This window comes from Uloborus diversus, chromosome 1, assembly GCF_026930045.1.
Source record: "Uloborus diversus isolate 005 chromosome 1, Udiv.v.3.1, whole genome shotgun sequence".
NCBI classification, from domain to species: Eukaryota; Metazoa; Arthropoda; class Arachnida; order Araneae; family Uloboridae; genus Uloborus; species Uloborus diversus.
In genome coordinates, this window is record NC_072731.1 from 73736195 (window position 1) to 73754539 (window position 18345).

The 18345-nt window shown below is 34.1% G+C and overlaps 1 protein-coding gene across 1 annotated transcript in view; it reads left to right on the top strand.

Annotated features, from left to right (window-relative positions):
- The window catches only part of LOC129234647 (uncharacterized), an 87124-nt gene that overhangs the window by 56031 nt on the left and 12748 nt on the right, over nt 1-18345 (top strand). The window contains exons 2-4 of the mRNA XM_054868682.1: nt 6061-6307; nt 8964-9034; nt 18071-18267. Of these exons, the coding sequence (XP_054724657.1) occupies nt 6061-6307; nt 8964-9034; nt 18071-18267 (515 nt within the window). The remainder of the gene's footprint in view (nt 1-6060; nt 6308-8963; nt 9035-18070; nt 18268-18345) is intronic.

An 18345-nucleotide genomic window follows, 5' to 3' on the forward strand; every position in this document is an offset into this window, starting at 1 on the left:
AAAGTCCCAATGCAATATATTTATTTTTTTAAATAACCATAAGTTCGATGGACCGCAAAGGCATAGGAACAATACACGGATTGCCTTAATGGTAGGAAATAGTCAATATATAATTTGCCCTGAATATTATAAATGCATTAAAGAAATGCACTTCCACGTAAATTAAAAAACCATATCTATTTATTTTATAGGAAGGCCATTCCTTCAAATCTGCATTTGAGCGTACTAATTAGACAGCTATCATCCGAAAATAGCTCAGATAATCACAAAACCCGGAGAACCACACCATTAGGTGCCCAAACATAAACGAAAAAGAATAAATCAGCATAATTTTAACCATTCGCTACTTTTACTAGCAATTAATAAATAAGCCCACTTCAAACCTCTAAGGCTTGCCGAAAATACCAAAAGCTTTTTCTTCTAACTTTTCAATTCTTTCGTCCATAGAAAGTCTATTTGTATGTTAATGCTTCTGCTTTAAGCTGGATTACGTGTCTGGGAAATTTAAAATCGACCCAAAGCGTGGATAATATTTTTATTTCCCGAGGGTTTACATAATTACCGGTGTCTGCTCAAAACCATCTTTTTAATAAACTTAAAGAGGAGCGTTGTTGCTATGGTAAACCAGTAGACTGCTGTTGCCTATGGCTGAGCTATTCCAAAAAGGTAGCTCTCATTACTTATTCATTTTGCTTTCAACAAGCACATTGCTATAGATACTAATGAGAAATATTGTGTATTAATATTTAAGTAAAAAGCTCGTTACTTACTTTGAACCTGTTAAAGTTTTTTTTTTTTTTTGTTAAAACAATTAATTATTTTCTTGCAATGTACCATACAGCCCGGTTATCACAGTTAGAGACTTCAGTTACGTTCTTATTGGAACTCTTCAGTCTAGCACAGTAAAAAAAACCAAGCCGGAGACAGATGTCATCTCATTGAAGCTAAGAGTGCCAACAAACTGGTAGATACAGTGAATCCATCTCACAAGCGAGCGACCGCAGCATGGTGCGGTTCGATTCGTGAATTGAAGGCAAAGCTTAAGTTTTTATAACAGTAAGTTACCGCCCCTAAGCCAAAGTTAAAGCAGAACTACTAGCAATATACAAGACAGCCCGGTTATCACAGCTAGAGACTGCAGTTTCGTTCTTTAATTTATTTTTATCTATCAAAATTTAGCGTCAAATGGTGAGATGGATTCACTCTATCTACCAGTTTGTTGAATCTCTCAGCTTCAATGAGATGACATCTGTCTCCGGCTCGGTTTTTCACTGTGCTAGACTGAAGAGATCTAATAAGAACGAAACTGCAGTCTCTAGCAGTGATAACCGGGATGTCTAGTATATTGCAAGTAGTTCTGCCTTAGCCCTGGCTTAGGGGCGGTAACTTACTGCTATAATTAATTTTCTTGCTTTTTGTTTTAGAAGGTAATTCCTCCAGTACTACATTTATTTATTTTTTTTAGAAAAACATTATTTAGAAAATATATATATATTTTAATTTTTTTAAAGTTATAAAAATGGATATAATTTACAACAGTAGTTTTTGATCCTATTTTAATTAACTATATTACGTAACGTATTTTGCTCGTTTTAGACATGAAATGATATTTCTGTGAAAATGAAAAACTGCTCGAGATGAGTAAATGGAAACCTGACCCGTCAAAACTTCGAATATTTGTCTATTGGACCAAGACAATCTAGATTGGTTTCAAAAGGTGGGACACACACTCAATTGAGTGCTATTTCAATTTTTTAGGGAGGCAATTAGAGCAATGAGTTATTAATTGTCTTGCTAGCTTTCCCCCCCCCTCTTTCTTTCAATTCTCACTTGTTGTTTAAAAGCATTAATACTTTTTTTTTTTTTTTTGCAGAAAAGCTCAAACAACCAAAAAAATTAATTTTGAGAGGTTATGGAAGCGTTTTACGCCATTTTTACAAAAGCAAACTTCATATAAAAACTATTTTTAAGATATATGTATTTTCTTCTTCCTACGTTTTTTGTTTTTTTTCATTTTTGATTAGTTGAAAGCCCCAGTTACTCTAAATTATATATATATTTCATTAGCGATATCAAACAAAACGTCGCACACACCCTGCCGTAACCTTATCTAATCTTATCTACGAGCGATCTTACTAAACTGATGAATATTAATTTCGCAAATCGTAAAATCTTATTTTATGGAATTTTTTTTTTTCATATCCCTATGATTCGGAAAAAAAGAAACGAACGTGAAAACTAAAAGAACTGATTATAAGCTTTGAATAAATATTGTTCTTAATTAGTAAAACTATTTTTTTTTCGATTTACTTTTTGAGAAAATTAGAGCGTTGTAGAAGTTTTTTGTTGCGCAATACAGTTTTTATTGATGTTTTTTCCCCTTCATTTTTTTTTATATTTTCATTCCGAGATTACACAGACTGATTAACGTCTTTTAGAGTTAAAATATATATATATATATATACAATGGCAACTTTCTCTCTAATTTTTAGAGCTCTGGGGTCCATGGCTCCCACATTGAGGAAACGGGAAAGGGCCAGAGAAATTAGGGTCCGACGCAGCCTGAAAAAGGGCCCGGGACGAAAAAAGAGCTTTCGAAATCTTATATTAGTTCGTCTATTAACAACAATTGGCCTGCACCACTAGACAAAGCGGCCCCGGCTCTGCTATAAATATGTGGCCATGCTTTGGGGTGTTGATACATGAGCAGCGGCATGCACAAGGTGAGGGGGGGGAGGAACATCTGTTGGCCCGGTTTCGAGCCTGAAGGGGGCCCGAGATTTTTTAAATGAGGGGTAAAATAGGAACGTAATGTTACAAAAAGGAGGGGGTCCGTGAAAGTCATTTGTGACGGGTCTCAAAAATTTCTGTACATGCTCATGGCCTGGTATTCACTAGTTGCGGCAGATTCAACTAAATACTGTCAGTTGGCAATCGATTTCGTTAGTCTAATGTAATTTATCGCTATACGAGTATTTTCATCTCAGAGTCGCAATTTTAAATTTTTGGAGCAGTACGGAAGTTTGTATAAAAATCAATAAAATTAACTAAAACCACTAATCTGATATTTTTTTAGAGTTTTAACAATTATTTTAAGCACTGGTAAGAAAATAATTATTTATAAATTGATAAAACAGCTTTATACACAATTTCAATCTTTGAGTATAAGCATCTTTAATTTCCCATATTTACATGTGTGTTCTGATGAAATAGCAAAATTTAAGCTGGAAAACTTCGGCAGTGAAATGCGGAGCAAAAGAACTTATTTGCGTAACCGCGGAGTTTCGCCATTTTTGCGCAGCAACTCTGCAAAATGCAAAGCAGTTTCCAACCCTGGGTCCCTATGATATTTCAGGTATGAGGTCCCCTTGTAGTCCTAAAGTCACGATAGTATTAAGTCTACAATTGAGGACTTTGATGCAGGAACAAGTTAAGTCCAAACTTTTCCTTTTTTAAAAATTCATTTTTGCGTATGGAGAGTTGGTTGTTCCGATTGGTGCAACAACGGGTCACAAATGTAAGATTAGATCCCTGCTTTGTAGTTATTAATGTGGGAAAGATATTAGTCTTTCGATCAGGCACTAATGTTATTTATTGGTCTTACCAGAAATGAGTGAGTCTGGACTTACCTGTTTCTTGGTTTTTGTATCAAGGCCCAAGAAGGAAATTGTGTATTACAGATTTAAGGTGGCCCTGGACACATTTTGAAAAAAAAAATGGTATTAAACAATTTAGAATTTTGAAATTTGTTGTACTGATTCACAATCAGTTAGATTCGCAAAATCATACACATAAATATTTAAAAAAAATTTTTAAATTTTGTTATTGTTTTCTAAAAAAAAATAGGGTTGCTTTAAATTGCTAAAACTTAAAATATTCTTGGTCAATTTTCAAATTTTTTTCAAAAAACTATGCACTAATATCTAAGTTTTAAATTTTTTTTCGACGATTAAGAAAATATTAATTCAATAAACATAGAAAATACTTGAAGAAAAATTTTGAAAAAGTCAAAAATACTTTTTTTAAAAGAAATCATATTTTTTGAAGTAACGGTTTTTTTTTTTTCAAATTCACCGTATAAAAATCGAAATAAAACTGTTTGATAAAGATATGCTCCAAATTTTATTACTTTGTCAGTTCTTGACTTATAAGAGTTTGAATGCAAAAAATCGGGAAAAATTGCATCATGGAGGGAAACGTGTTTGAAGTATTAAAGGTAAATATAATATTAGTTAAAAGAATGCAACAAAAATAATTATATCTTTTGTTCTAATTAAGATAGAAACAATATTCTTAAGTCCTTTTAAGCAGAAAAAAACGGAGAAGTTTTTTAAATGATTTTTTAAAAAAATGCAAATTTTGACACATTTTGTTTCCCCGACCACCTAAATATCGAAACATTGCCAGAAAAAGTCTCCGAACCGTAAACATTCCCTTAAAGTCACTAAAGATAGCTTAGAATTTCACTTATAGAAATTTTCATGAGAGAGCTTCGTAATCCTTTTATTTGCACTATAGCCAAAAATTGATTTCAGTTTCAGAAAAAAATGCCCAGAGAGAACTAGTGTTTCCTCCAAACCAAAAAAGGGGCAGTGCGCTTTCAGATAAAAAGGTAGAGAAGTTTTGTTGAATAAAAAAGGTGCTTCTTTTACTTTTTGGTATACTAGGTAGGTACATACAAAGTTCAAGTGTTTTCGATAGTAATTATTTTTAAAATTTAAAAAGCTTTTTGATGTTTAGTTTTAAAGGTAATGCAAAAATCATTCAGCTATATTCTAATCAGATTCTTGTGGATAAGTAATTAAAACGAAAGAATGACGTTTCAAGAACAGGGGTCGAAGGTTAGCTTAAAAGCGGAAGGGCACGCTGCCCTTCTAAAAAATCTTGGGGGAAACCTTTCTCTTCTCCTTTCAATGTTTCCAAACATATTATAAGATTATATTTTTAAATTTTCAATGTCGGAAAAATTTGGAAGGAGAGTCGCCAGATTCCCTATAGTAAAGAAATGTAGTTTAAAATTGGGTCAAGTATGCTTCTATTTTTAAATGCTTCCAAATGAGATCATTGACCCTCCTATTCTCTCAAACGTGACCAAAGTTAGTTTTGCGTTTTTTAATAGTTCAAATTCTAAACGTTTTTGTGGAGAGCTCCCTATGCTGTTCCATTAATTTTACTAAGGGGAGCCTAAAATTGCATTTCTAAAACTTCCCATTTCGCAGAATTTCTGGGAAAAGACCCCGACATTCTATTGTAAACAAAGATAGATTAAAATGGATTTCAATTTTGAAAAAAAAAAGAAGAAAGTTAAGAAAAAAAATTGTGGGGGAACCCCTTGTTTTCCTTCTCCTTTAACGCTACCGAAAACTGTAAAATTGCTTTTTTTGACATCAAGTTTGAAAATATCGCTAGGAAGGGAACTAGAACCCTGTGTCCCGATTCTTTTCTAGGGCCTATATAGATCAACCAATTTCAAAAAAATTTCGGGGGGATTTACCTGGTTCCTCATCTTTTTCCTCGTGTCCTTCCTATGTTGTCAGTATAGACGCCCAAAGATGTACCTTTTCAGAAGTCTGGCACGACGTGCCAAGATCTTCTGTACCAGTTATTTCCAGCTTCCCCTATTCGCAGCTTAACTCTTCCAGTTCTTAGACCTAAGGACAAAAATTCCGCTTTCACAGTATCCAACCAGTGTATTTAGTCTTCCATGTCTACTAGTACAATATGGCATGGCTATGAACATCTTCTTTAGAATGCTGCTATCATTAAGAGCGGATAATATGGCCAATCGCATTTAGACGGCTAGTCTTAATGCTGTGGACAACACCTGGGTGCTTAAATAAATAGTTCAGTTAGATAGACATCAAATGATTAGATATTACCGGCTCGTACAAAAGCGATGACGTTCAGTTTAAAACTGGTATAAATATTTGAAGTATCAAATTAGTTTAATTATCAATAGAGAAAAATGATTGGCTACCGAAAAGTTTTAGTAAGTGTGTTAAATGTAATAAAAACTTCCACTTCGGTAACGGATTTATCAACCACATTGTTTCATTTCAGTTACCATCCGTGGACCAGAGTTTAACGCATTCATGCTGCAGGTTCGTAAGATCGGGGCCGATGAACGACGAGGTTATGACCAAGCAGTCCGAGTCGGGGAATTCGTCAGCTGGCCACCCTCTCTCCAACCTGTAATGTGCGACAAAGGACTAGCAACAGCCATCACCAACAAGAACTATTCACCCAAGTCCGGAATCACCATAAAGTGGAAAGCACCAAAAGAGGAAGTTGGGGATATTCACATTGTGTAAGTAATTTAGTGGATTGAAAGGTTTTCTGGTAATTTGTCAGTGCAGTGAAATTCTGCTACATCGAAATTCAATGGATCACAAATTGTGTTCGCTGCAACGGGAATTTTGTTGTAATGGAATTCAAGCAATTTAACAGCAATTACATTGGGACTAAAAATTCCTTTCGTTGAAACAGAAATTTCGTTGTATTGGTATTCATTGTAACAGAATTTCACTATGCAGTCAACTCTTAATAACTAGAAGTCCCAAGGGACCAGCTAAAACGTTCGAGTTATTGGTATGTCGAATTATGAGAAGTTTCTACAACAGTCTCAAAAGTTTGGGACCCGAAAAGAACTTCGAGATACAAAAACATTTAAATCATAAACTTCGAGTTATCGAAATTCGACTGTATTTGTTTGTAGCAACCACATCAATCTTGAAAAAAAAAGGGTTTCATTGGAAGCAGGGTCTTTTTTTTTTTTTTTTTTTTGTTGAATTCACTTACTACCTAGATTGAAGAGAATTTTCATCTCTAAGTAATCTAAACCTTACCCACGATAAGTTCAACTATCACCAAAAACATTCCGAATTACTACTCTTTTTATTGTGAATTCTACATTTCAGATCTGTTAGTCAAAATACATTGACCAGAATAAGCTCACTAAAACACTAAATTAGAATTTGTTGTATTGCATACAACAAGTAGTATTTCTACAAAATATATAATTCAGCTATTGGAATAGTGAACTAAATGGACTGAAAGCTTATATCGTTTACGGAAGAAACAGTTTTTCGTCACGTATATATAAATAAATGATTTTTCTCTGAAAGAAAAAACTGATACATCCTTCTCGTTGATGCTTTTGTACAATATATAACACTAGGACACTCAAAATTAAGATCAAGACCAGAGTCGATAGTGGCGGAGGAAAGTAAGAAGGGTTTTGAAAATGAGAGGAAGTTGAAAAGATGCGATCGATAGTGGACAGGACAGTTTACTTTGAGTAATGAGGTGATATTTAGTATAACCATTCACTTAAGTCTAGAAACTGTTTCCTGGAACCTTTTCATCTCTTTCTTGAATCTTCCATTAATCAGAGAATGGAATGGAAAGATTTCGGGACACACTTCTTTTATTCATTATATAAAGCACCAACTTAGGGAGAGAGAGACACACAAATCGAATGTTTCTTTTTACAAACTTTGTGACTTAATATAAATGTTACTCTTTTACATGTTTATGAATATTTTTGCATAAATATACTCTTTCGGGCTCGCGATGAATGTTCCATGTCATTTCAAACCTAGTCTAGATTTGACAGGAAACAAAAAAAAATTGTTCAGTGTTTAATATTTGAAAAGAGATTGAAGGAAAAGAGTGCGTGTTCTTATTCATATACGTGCAGTAAAATGTTTAGTACTTTTTCGAGTAATAAATTTTATGACATTTTAATTTGGATGAAATCTTCGAGTATAGTTTCAACATGCAAAGGAAGTTTTGCATACAATATATGATACCATGATGCTACTTTTTAACTGCAGTTTATAAACAACGGAAAAGAAAAATTAAATTGCAATACTTCATGAAATCGTCCAATTCAATCTTATTTTACGAAACACAATAACTGATTTACATTTTGTAGATGACAGAACAGGTAAATATACTTAGCGATAAGTAGGCTCTCAGAAAATAATGGTTACAAATCTCGCAATGTTCGTGTACATTTTAAGTGTTATACTGTCGTGTGGCAGTATAATACTGCCTATAATACTGCCGTTTATACTGCCGTAAAGGGCAGTAACTGCAGATTTTTCTTTTTTTCTTTTTCATTTTTATCATCTATTGTACGTTAGCTTTACTGTACAAGCTTGCCTATTTGGTTTCCGCTGAAAAAAAGGCACGAAAAAAACGTCTCATTCCAACATTTCCCAATTGTTTGTATTGAAGCCAACACGCGTTTCTTCAAATATCTCGAAAACTCATATCTGCAGATACTGCCGTTGACCTGCCCACGACTGTATACATGTTTCGGTCCAGTGCAGAAATTATTGACGCCGCCGCCGTGGCAAGCAATAACTTCTTTGCAGTTTTTCCATTTGTATTTTTTAGCACTAAAAGAAGTACAACTACAAAAATTCAACATATGAAATAAGAGAATTTTCCATGCATACTATTTATTTTAAAGACTCTTTTTTTTTTTAATTGTACAACTGGAAACATTTTGGAAGCTCTGATTCTGTTTCATTCCCGTCTATGAATTTATCTATCGTCTGATTCTTTTTATAATTGGTATTACAGCACGGGATGGGTAATATACAGCATTACAATTCTAATTCAGACAACACCGTCCCTAGTATTTTCCTCCATTTAGTAATCTTCAATATTTGTAGGTATTTTAAAGAAATCATCTAGCCTTCTCTTTCTTGCTCTTCCTCTCGGTCAATTGCATATATATATATATATATATATATATATATATATATATATATATATATATATATATATATATATATATATATATCGATATTTGAGAAAGGTATCTATCAATGTGTATGTATCTGTATATATGTGGTGTGCGTTCAAGTTGCACCAATTATATAGTAATTATTTGGAAGCTCTCATATTTTTTACTTAGTAATAACTTATAATATTTTATTTACCCTACATAGGGCAAGATTTATTGCTGGGGAGGAGTACTGGCCCCTTACTGAAAGTCGGGAAATATCTCCCAATGAATTTCGTAAGTACTGTAACTTCGTTTTCATTTAAAACTCATCTCAAACAATCAAATGCAAAATATATGAGCAAATGATGGATTTTACATTGACTAACATTTTTTTTTAATAATATAAGAGATTTGAAAATTATATTTTTACTAATACAAGATCTATATTTTACTTTAATTTGAAAAAAAAAATCATTCATTGTAAAAAAACAGTAATCCTTATAAGAAACTTCACTGGGTGATAAACTGCTATGCAATATTTTGCATCATTTTTTTCTTGTAAGAAAATAGTACCAAGATAGTGATGCAATTATGTTTTTGATTTCATACGGCCACAATGGCGACAAAAAACGTTCAATCTTTGCTAAAGTCTCATTGTATTTTTCTACGGATTTCACACCAACAACGGCTGTCTGCCTATTCCAGATTACGTCATAGCGCAATCAACAAATCATGCTCCTATAGGATCCCTAACTAAAAGAAAAGACCTCGTAGTTTGTATTGGTGAATAAATACAACGCCTTCTACTATACTATACTACTATACTAAATGCCTATCACACTTGCCTCAAAAAGTGATCCTCCGTCGGTACACTTTTAACGCTACCAATCGGCAATACAACGATAGCGTTGCTATGGCGATGGATCTAAACAATTCAAACCAAATTGTTAGTTGTTTAATTTCAAAATTTAAATTTAGAAGATAACCAATTGCGTTCTCCGCCATTAATTTCTAACACCTTCGATAGATGGCAGTGAATCACTTTTGCTCCATGTTAAAAGCTAGAAAACGATAGGCATTTAGTATTAAAGAGGCGTTGATACACAGCTGATGAGCAAGTAAGCGGCTGCCAACACTACACTGCAATACAGGGTAATTCTTATCAAACACTACTTGTGGTTTAACAGGTTGAAATGGGGACCCCAAAGAAAACCCTTTTTTCTAATTTTTTTATCGAGACCAGTTGTTGAACAACCCCTGATTCAGCACCACTAGAAATAATAGCTTCGAATGGAACTTGTGATCACGATATTGTTTAACGTTCACTAGTCAACCATAGCGTACACGGAGGATCTTCGACTGGCATCGGGAACCCGCGACCAGTTCAACACTTTGATGGTCAGGCCATCAAGGCAAGTGGGTAGCAACAGGTAGCATTCATTAATTTGTCTAGAGCCAATGAAATTTTCAAATCGATTAGTGCGTACCAAAGTGAAAACTTTGAAAACTGAAGTTTCCATCGCCGTCATAATATTGTACAGCAACTTGAGTTATTGCTGCACAAACAATTGGAGATTTTCTTATCTAATTGAATCGCTTATGTAACACTATGTTGGAGAAATTTATTTGAAACATTATTTTCTTGTTATCACTGTAGTTTGTGTACGCTATCCAATTCCACACAAAAAAAAACACTTATTTTTGACCTTTATTCTAAGAAATTTAAAATTTACTTTAAAATTCGAATCATTATGTATCATAATATGAAGTATCAATTTCCTAAAATGTTTTCTTGTATTTAAAAAACAGTTATTCGTACGTACTGCGGGCGTGACCGCAAGGTCACACCTGTAACACGTGCAAATTATTATTTTTGAATTAAAAAAAAATGTTTTTTGAAAGTTGATACTTCAATTCGATAGTTCGAGCTGATACTTCTCATTACGATACATAACAATTTCAAGTCAAAGTTTAAAACTCCGAGAATTAAGTGCAAATATATGCGTAAAAAGTCACGCCCGTGCAAACGAATTGAGCGCATTAAAATTTTCATGTATATATTTATATTTTTCATTTGCAATCATCAATCTGTACATATTTTGTATAGCATGCTCAATTAAATAGCAAAATTAAACGCTTTCGCATTAGACGCTATCTGAGTATAAAATCCTGATTGCAGCGATAATTGCCGCTATTTCTAAACCCTTACTTAATCGATTTTGCATTCTTTAATACCTCTTACGAAATCAGGGAGTGTCAAAAAATTTTAGGAATAAACTTTCTTAATCAGAACATAAATTTAGTACGCAAAGAAAATCCTGATTTTTCCTACCAACAATGAACTCATTAGACTGAACAATATATTCTGTCCGCGAAAGTTAGTAATTGCTTACTCAGTCCACGGACTTTAGCAATGCATTATTCCTGCTTGCATAATTTTTTACCTCCCGCTCATCCATCACGCTTGGGTAGGAGTTGGTCAGAAAATTGCTTTCCCAGATTAAAGGAAATTTTCCTTGAAATCATCCGACTTGTGATGTGGGGAAAAAACCTTCTTACGGGCGTTTTAAAATATTCATGAGTTTATGTGTCATTTTTGAGTATTAGGGCTGAATGTATAAGAAGAGAAGTCGAAGTTGACATTTATACTCAAGCAGAATATTTATGGGTGAACATTAGGATGGTTCGAAAATACATGTATGAAAAAAAGTTTCTCCTTGATAACGGGACACCCCCTCAATATGTTTACACCTGTGGATAGTAATATACTGGAAGAATGGGGTCGTTTCCAAAATTTTAAAAGTATTTTTTTCTGAAAGAGCATGCTTAAAAATATAGGATCTGACCATTTTTTAAATTATTTTTTCAAGTTTAATATTTTTCAAAAAATTGCTTAAATCGGAGCGCTTTCATTGTTTACATTTCTGTCGTGTGACATCACAAATGATGAAATGCCATGAAGTTTTGCCATTCACGGAGAAAAATATTTAATTCGCATCTTTACTCACGTGTATTGGCAACGATATGGTTCATAGCAAGCGTAGAGCGCAATATTTAATTCGCTTCTTGATTATCATAACGTGGAAACGTGGTAAAAAGATGCGCCAAATCGCATCACTTGTGACGTCATAAAGACCACGTCTTGTTTTCAAAATCGGACATTTTAAAAAATTAATTAAAAAATAACTGTTGGGAAAATGAAAGTATTTTCTGGGTCCATGTTATTTTTGTTACTCATTCTATCAATTTCAGTGACTAAAAGTAGTACTTTTGACTGAAAGAAACAACCCCATTTTAGCTTCATATTTCAACTGGAAGAGGGTGCTCAACCCCCTTCCCCAAACTTCAAACCTATGGGGAGGGGGTTAAAAAATACATTGAACTGAAAAATCAATGCTGCCACGGATTTTAATGCATATACATTGCATTAAAATAATTATTTACAAAAAAAAACAGCTGGGTAAGTTAAATGTTTCGAAATTTGTGGCACTTTCTATGCTACGGCTAATGTTAAATTAAGGGGTCATTGGCACCCCCTAAAATTTGAGTAAGAAGCTAAAACTTTTATAGTATAATGCTAATAGTAAGTCTAAAAAAATAGGGGGTATCCTGGACTTTAGCTCAAAAATATTTTTTTTGAAATTGTGCATTACAAAGTACGCGTATTTACTGGAAAAAGCAATTTGCACACGATTAAAAATGTATATATGTCACTGTGAAAGACCAAAACCTGGTAAATGTCAACATTCACCGGTGAATATTTACATTTACATAGCAAAGTCATTGGCGAAAGATCGAATATTTACAGTGAATCATCGGTAAATGTTGATATTCTATAATTTTGGCCATTCTCAGTATCATATACATATAAAACACGCAGTATCTTCTCTTTTATCGGGATAAAATGTGAACTCTTATTTTGATTTTATGCTCACACTAGCTGCTTTGCTGGGTCTACCCTGAAAATAAAAATTGTGTCAAGTGACATATAATCAGGCTTAAATAAAGGATAATAAAACACCATGCCCAATTTCCCTTCCAAACAATCACGACGGATATTAAAATACTTTTAATAAATTAAAATGAGAAAGATGGAAAGAAATAATGGATTCAAAAAGCGTATCCGTGGAAACGCGGAAATAAAATGGTTAACAACTTAAATGGAGATGAGATTTTTCGAACTTGATTTAAAATGCTAGTAACCTTTTTTCCTTTAGCGATAGAAGCTTAGTTTTCAACCATTGGTCGAGATAGATCAGGAGTAAAGAATGTCGCTTTTTTCAATGGTGTCAAAAAGAAAACTGTGGGACAATTCCTTCGCTTTTTATTGATATATTTAATAAAGAAAGTAGTGCCTAAATTTCAGCTAAGACTAAAAAAATTAGAGCTAAAAACGCAAATAACTCCCGCTGTAATTAAATTAGAGCATTTAAACAAATTGCGTAGAACGCGGAAAATTCTACTCTTTCCAACGATATGTAATATTATTATATGCAAGTCATATTTCATCCCCCAATTCTGGAATTTACAAGAAAATTGGGCCTAAATCGGAGTAAAAAAAAGAAAAGAATTTTCTTCCGAATCGGATTCGGAAGAAAAAGAGAGAAGAAAAGAAAGAGATGAAAGAGTACTCATCGATTTTTTTTTTCGAACTTGTCTGCAAACCTTTCCGGTGCTAAAAAAAAAGATACTGTGAAAATTTCAGCGAAATCGGCCAGGTAGTTCTCGAGTTTTGCGCGTTCAAACAAACAGACGCTGTTTTGAGACTTCATTTTATGCTATGTAGAGATATATGATAGCAAAACGTGTGACTTTATGTAAGCCAAACATTCGCTTTTATTTAAGTGACCTTTGGGTGACCTCTCTTCATTTAAGTGCCACACGTGCTTCAAGCAGAAGACTAAACTAATTTTCTGTTAGGACATCACGTGAAAAATTACTGCTCAGATTATTCCAATTTTCGCTTATTAGGATTACTTTTGTCCCTTTGGACTTAATTCACCTGACGTCACTGAGTGATCTGTAGCAGACGAAAACTCGATGGGGTTGTTTATTTCAGTCAAAAGTACTACTTTTAGTCACTGAAGTTGATGGAATGAGCAAAAAAAAAAAAATAACATGGACCCAGAAAATATTTTATTTTTCCAATTTTTATTTTTTAATTAATTTTTTTAATGTCCGATTTTTCAAACACATCGTGGTCTTGTGACGTCACAAATGATGAACTTCGATCCGTATTCCATTGGCTTGCTGAAAGTTTAGGCTTGCTGTCTGTCGCGTTTCCACGTTATGATAATCAAGAAACGAATTAAATATTGCGTTCTACGCTTGCTATCAACCATATAGTTGCCAAATTCTATGTTTTTAAGCATGCTTTTTCAGAAAAAAGACTCAGAAAAAAATATAATTTTCGGAAACGACCCCATACTCCGGCGTCTATTATAAACGTGCATTTTTGCGGATTATAAACTGTTCTTTCTATTTGAACAGGAGGTTTTTTGACATTTTTCAACTTAGAAATGTTGTAAAAGATTGATGAACAATTCATTTTGTACGAAATACTCTTGTTATAATCGTATTTTCCTGATTTTAAGTATCTTAGCTCCTTATCAAAAACATGGTGAAAACTCACTCTTTTTATTTATCCCTTTTCTCGGCATTTTTCATGCAGTCATAAGTTTGTATAAGCCCTACGTATGTTTATGATGTACATAAAGTCCAGTTACTGTTAAATAAGACGAGTTTCTATAGCAGTGCTTTTCAACCGGTGTGCCTCGGCCCACTGGTGTGCCGTGACAAGATTCTTAGTGTGCCACGGTATTTTCGGAGTTGTAGAATAAGAAAGAACACCTATTTTACCAGCGCAAGAAATCCCTTATAATGTTCTCAGTTTCATTAATTGTTGCTAGTTTCATTCAAGTAACACCAACGGTGAAACATTTATTTTACCAACATGTAAGGAAATCGTACGGGTAACGATAGGTTCCGATGAAATGAATAAAGTGGTCAAAAGTCCAATTCCAGATGATATTATCAGGCAACAAGTTAAATGAGATGACAGGGGACATTAAAAACAATGGTTGATAAACTACAAGTAGCTTTTTTTTAATTTCGAGTTGATGAATCAACAAATATAAAAGGTGCACTACTCTTGCTGATGAGGATGGCATTCAAGATTATTATATTTTCTGCAAAGAACTTTCTCAGCTTGCAACTGATGATGAAGTAGTCTCCGTTGCAGATAAATTAATACAAAGCAACGGAATCCAGTGTTACAACTGCACTCGCGCTTGCAGTGATGGAGCAGTTGCAAAGATGGGAACCTTCGAACAGTTGGCGTTGAACGCGAAAAATCAAAGTCCAAGGGTTCAACCAGTTTTCTCCATTGCGAAACTCTCCTGGCCAACACTATATGACATATGAGCTGAAATCAGCCATGGTTGAAGCAGTAAAAATCGTCAACTTCATACAATTAAGACCATTTAATTCTCATATTTTCATTGCACTTTCAGAAAACGTGAGGACAGATCATCACCCCCTGCCTCTTCACACTTGCTGCTTTTAGAAAAGCAAGGTCCAGCCAATAATTTTTTAGTTGAGAGGACGAAGTACAAATTTCTGATGTTTCAGGAAGAAACGAAACATACCAGTTTTTTACCAAGACAAATATTTTCTAGGAAACAAGCATAGGCGGCTGATATTTTTAAGAATCGTAACAAACTGAAACGAAGAATATATGGGCGCGCGCGCGGTGAGATTGTGTTTATATGTATGGACCAGAGACTAATAATAAGAGTAGACCGAGCTTTCCCAGACTTGCTGATGAAAAAATTGGTTCATGGATACATCACGTGACAGGTGGAAGGCTTCGCGAAAACTTTGGCAGCATGGTTGCTAGATGGCAACATTATCTATAGTTTGGCACTCGCCATGTATTTTAAGACGTAATGTGTTTTTATTATAATTTTTTCCAAGTGCAGAGATTGAACTGTTTTTCTTTTAGTTATGCATTATTTTGACATTTGTAATTAGTTTTTGATCACAGTTTTCAGTAGCTTTTATTTCATTCGGAACTGCTACGTCAGCGTTGGCGTAAACGTAATGGCGTAAACGTTTTGCGTTAACGCAAAAATGTACTAATCGGTATCTTAAATTGATATTGTAGGTAAAAATCTTACCATTTGCCGATTCTTTTTGGGCGCTTGCATCTCAAATTGAATAAAGAAAATGCACAATACTATCCAAACGAAAAACTCACTATATTAACAAAATATTTACAACTTAGAATAACAAATTCACAAATCGGACTCCATAAAATATCATTCTTCCGTATTCCATCAATTCCATTTATTTTATTTCTCGCGGGCGTTGATCGTCTACTACGATCAACGCCCGCTGTTGCTAGAATATCCACCAGTCACATGGTTTGGTTTATGAGCAGCAAAAGGGTTGCCATAGCTCGGTCTATTCTTATTATTAGTCTATGGTATGGACAATTAAACGGATTCAAACCAAAAATTCAGCAGCGGAGAGAGGAATTTGATCGTGGCTCACTGGACATGTTTGAACGGATCAACTATAATTGAGGCAAACCTAGCTGGTATCTTTATGAAGGCTACCTAGATTCTAATTACAGCATTACGATGCTGCCAGGTTAGGTTTGCCCCAACTATGTATACACCCTGAAAGAAAAGCTTACTATGGCGGTAAAACATCTGGACATGATTCAGAACAAAGTCTAAGTGCTACTTCAAGTTGACTGGCATAGAACAATATGACGGGGTTCGTGATTTGTCGATGCATCAGCAAAAACTTTCTTCATAAGAAAAATTTATTGGCCTCAGGAGCGACCATTCCTTAAAACGGAGGTGTAGCGAAGTGTCTTTGGACGCATATAGGCTACATGTAAAAAGATTGTACCTAAAAATTTCTGATCACGTTATTCATGGGCTGTTACTGTTACCATTATTCTTTAGCATTGACACTTTTCAAGAACAACAAAATATCATGGCTAGATCCTCGGTTTAAAAACTTCCTGTAGCTCTATCTAACATAGAGTTCAATAAAATGCGCCACTTTCCCTCAAGATAGGCATAAGTATCTCAGTCGTGTAAACTGAAAGTTTGGGACTTGTTGCGCGTAATAATCACTAAAACTCATGATGAACTTTAATTCAATTTCTAAAGAAACTGAAATATTTACAAGGTTAAATATTAAATCCATACGGAAACGCTGATTTTTTCCCGTGCTTACTTCGATTAGTGAATGATGAAAACATTGTCCATATTGACAAATGAATTTTGGTTCAGTGCGCCGCAAGAATTGACCCAACTATCAAGTGTGCCGTACAGTAAAAAAGGTTGAGAAGCATTGTTGTATAGTACTGCAACCATTGAATACTGAATGGGGTTGCTTCTTTTAGTCAAAAGTGCTACTTTTAGTCACTGAAGTTGATAGAATAAGCAAAAAAAATAACATGGACCCAGAAAATACTTTCATTTTAACAACAGCTATTTTTTAATTAATTTTTTAAAATTGTCCGATTTTTTAAGCAAGGCATGGTCTTTTTGATGTCACAAATGATGCACTTTGGCGCATCTTTCTACCGCGTTTCCACGTTATGATAATCAAGAAGCGAGTCAAATATTGCGCTCTACGTTTGCTATCAACCATATCGTTGCCAACACACGTGAGTAAAGACGCGAATCAAATATTTTGCTCTGTGAATGGTAATAGTGAATGGCATTTCATCATTTGTGATGTAATCGGCAGAAGCGTAAACAATGAAAGAGCATCGATTAAAGTAATTTTTTTTAAATATTAAACTTAAACAAATTATTTAAAAAGTGGTCAGATCCTATGTTTTTAAGCATGCTCTTTCAGAAAAAAATTACTTTTAAAATTTTGGCAACGACCCTATTAAAATACCCGCAGACGAAAAGTTAAAGGGACTGTTACCAAACCGTGAGTAGGGTCCACTTTTCCAGATAACCAAGGTTTTACAGTGTTTTTCTAAATCACATGAATGCTGTAAAATATTTTCATCACTTTAGTTAACCATTTTGTCGTAAAGCCTACAATGATTGAAATGTAATTCCTTGTTAACTACAGTAAAACCTCTCTACAACGATACTGTTGGATACTAAAAAGATTTTGTTACAGACAGATTATCGTTATAGACGGTTTGATTATTCATGCTGAAATTTTGCGGGGACCGAGAAAAATATCGTTATAGTCAGGTTTATTGTTATAGACAGTATCGTTATACACAAGTTTCACTCTATTAGGTATGTTTCACTCAAAATCTCTAAGAAACTTTCTTCTTTGCAGCTGTGAATATGAAAAGTTGTGGTAAGGCCAAGTCATGTATACTGTATTCAGAAAACAGCCCTTCTTGCCATGAAGACAACTGCGATTACATTCTTGGCTACAGCGTGGTTAACAGCACGAACGTAGAGTTCGTACTTGGTGGAAACGCCAAAGGAGATCAAAGTTACCTGGCCGTTGGATTTTCAACGACTCCAGAGGTACATTATTGAGATAGTTTCAATCTTAGTAACACGTTCATCAGAGGGCGTCAGTTTTAAAATATAAGATTGCAACAG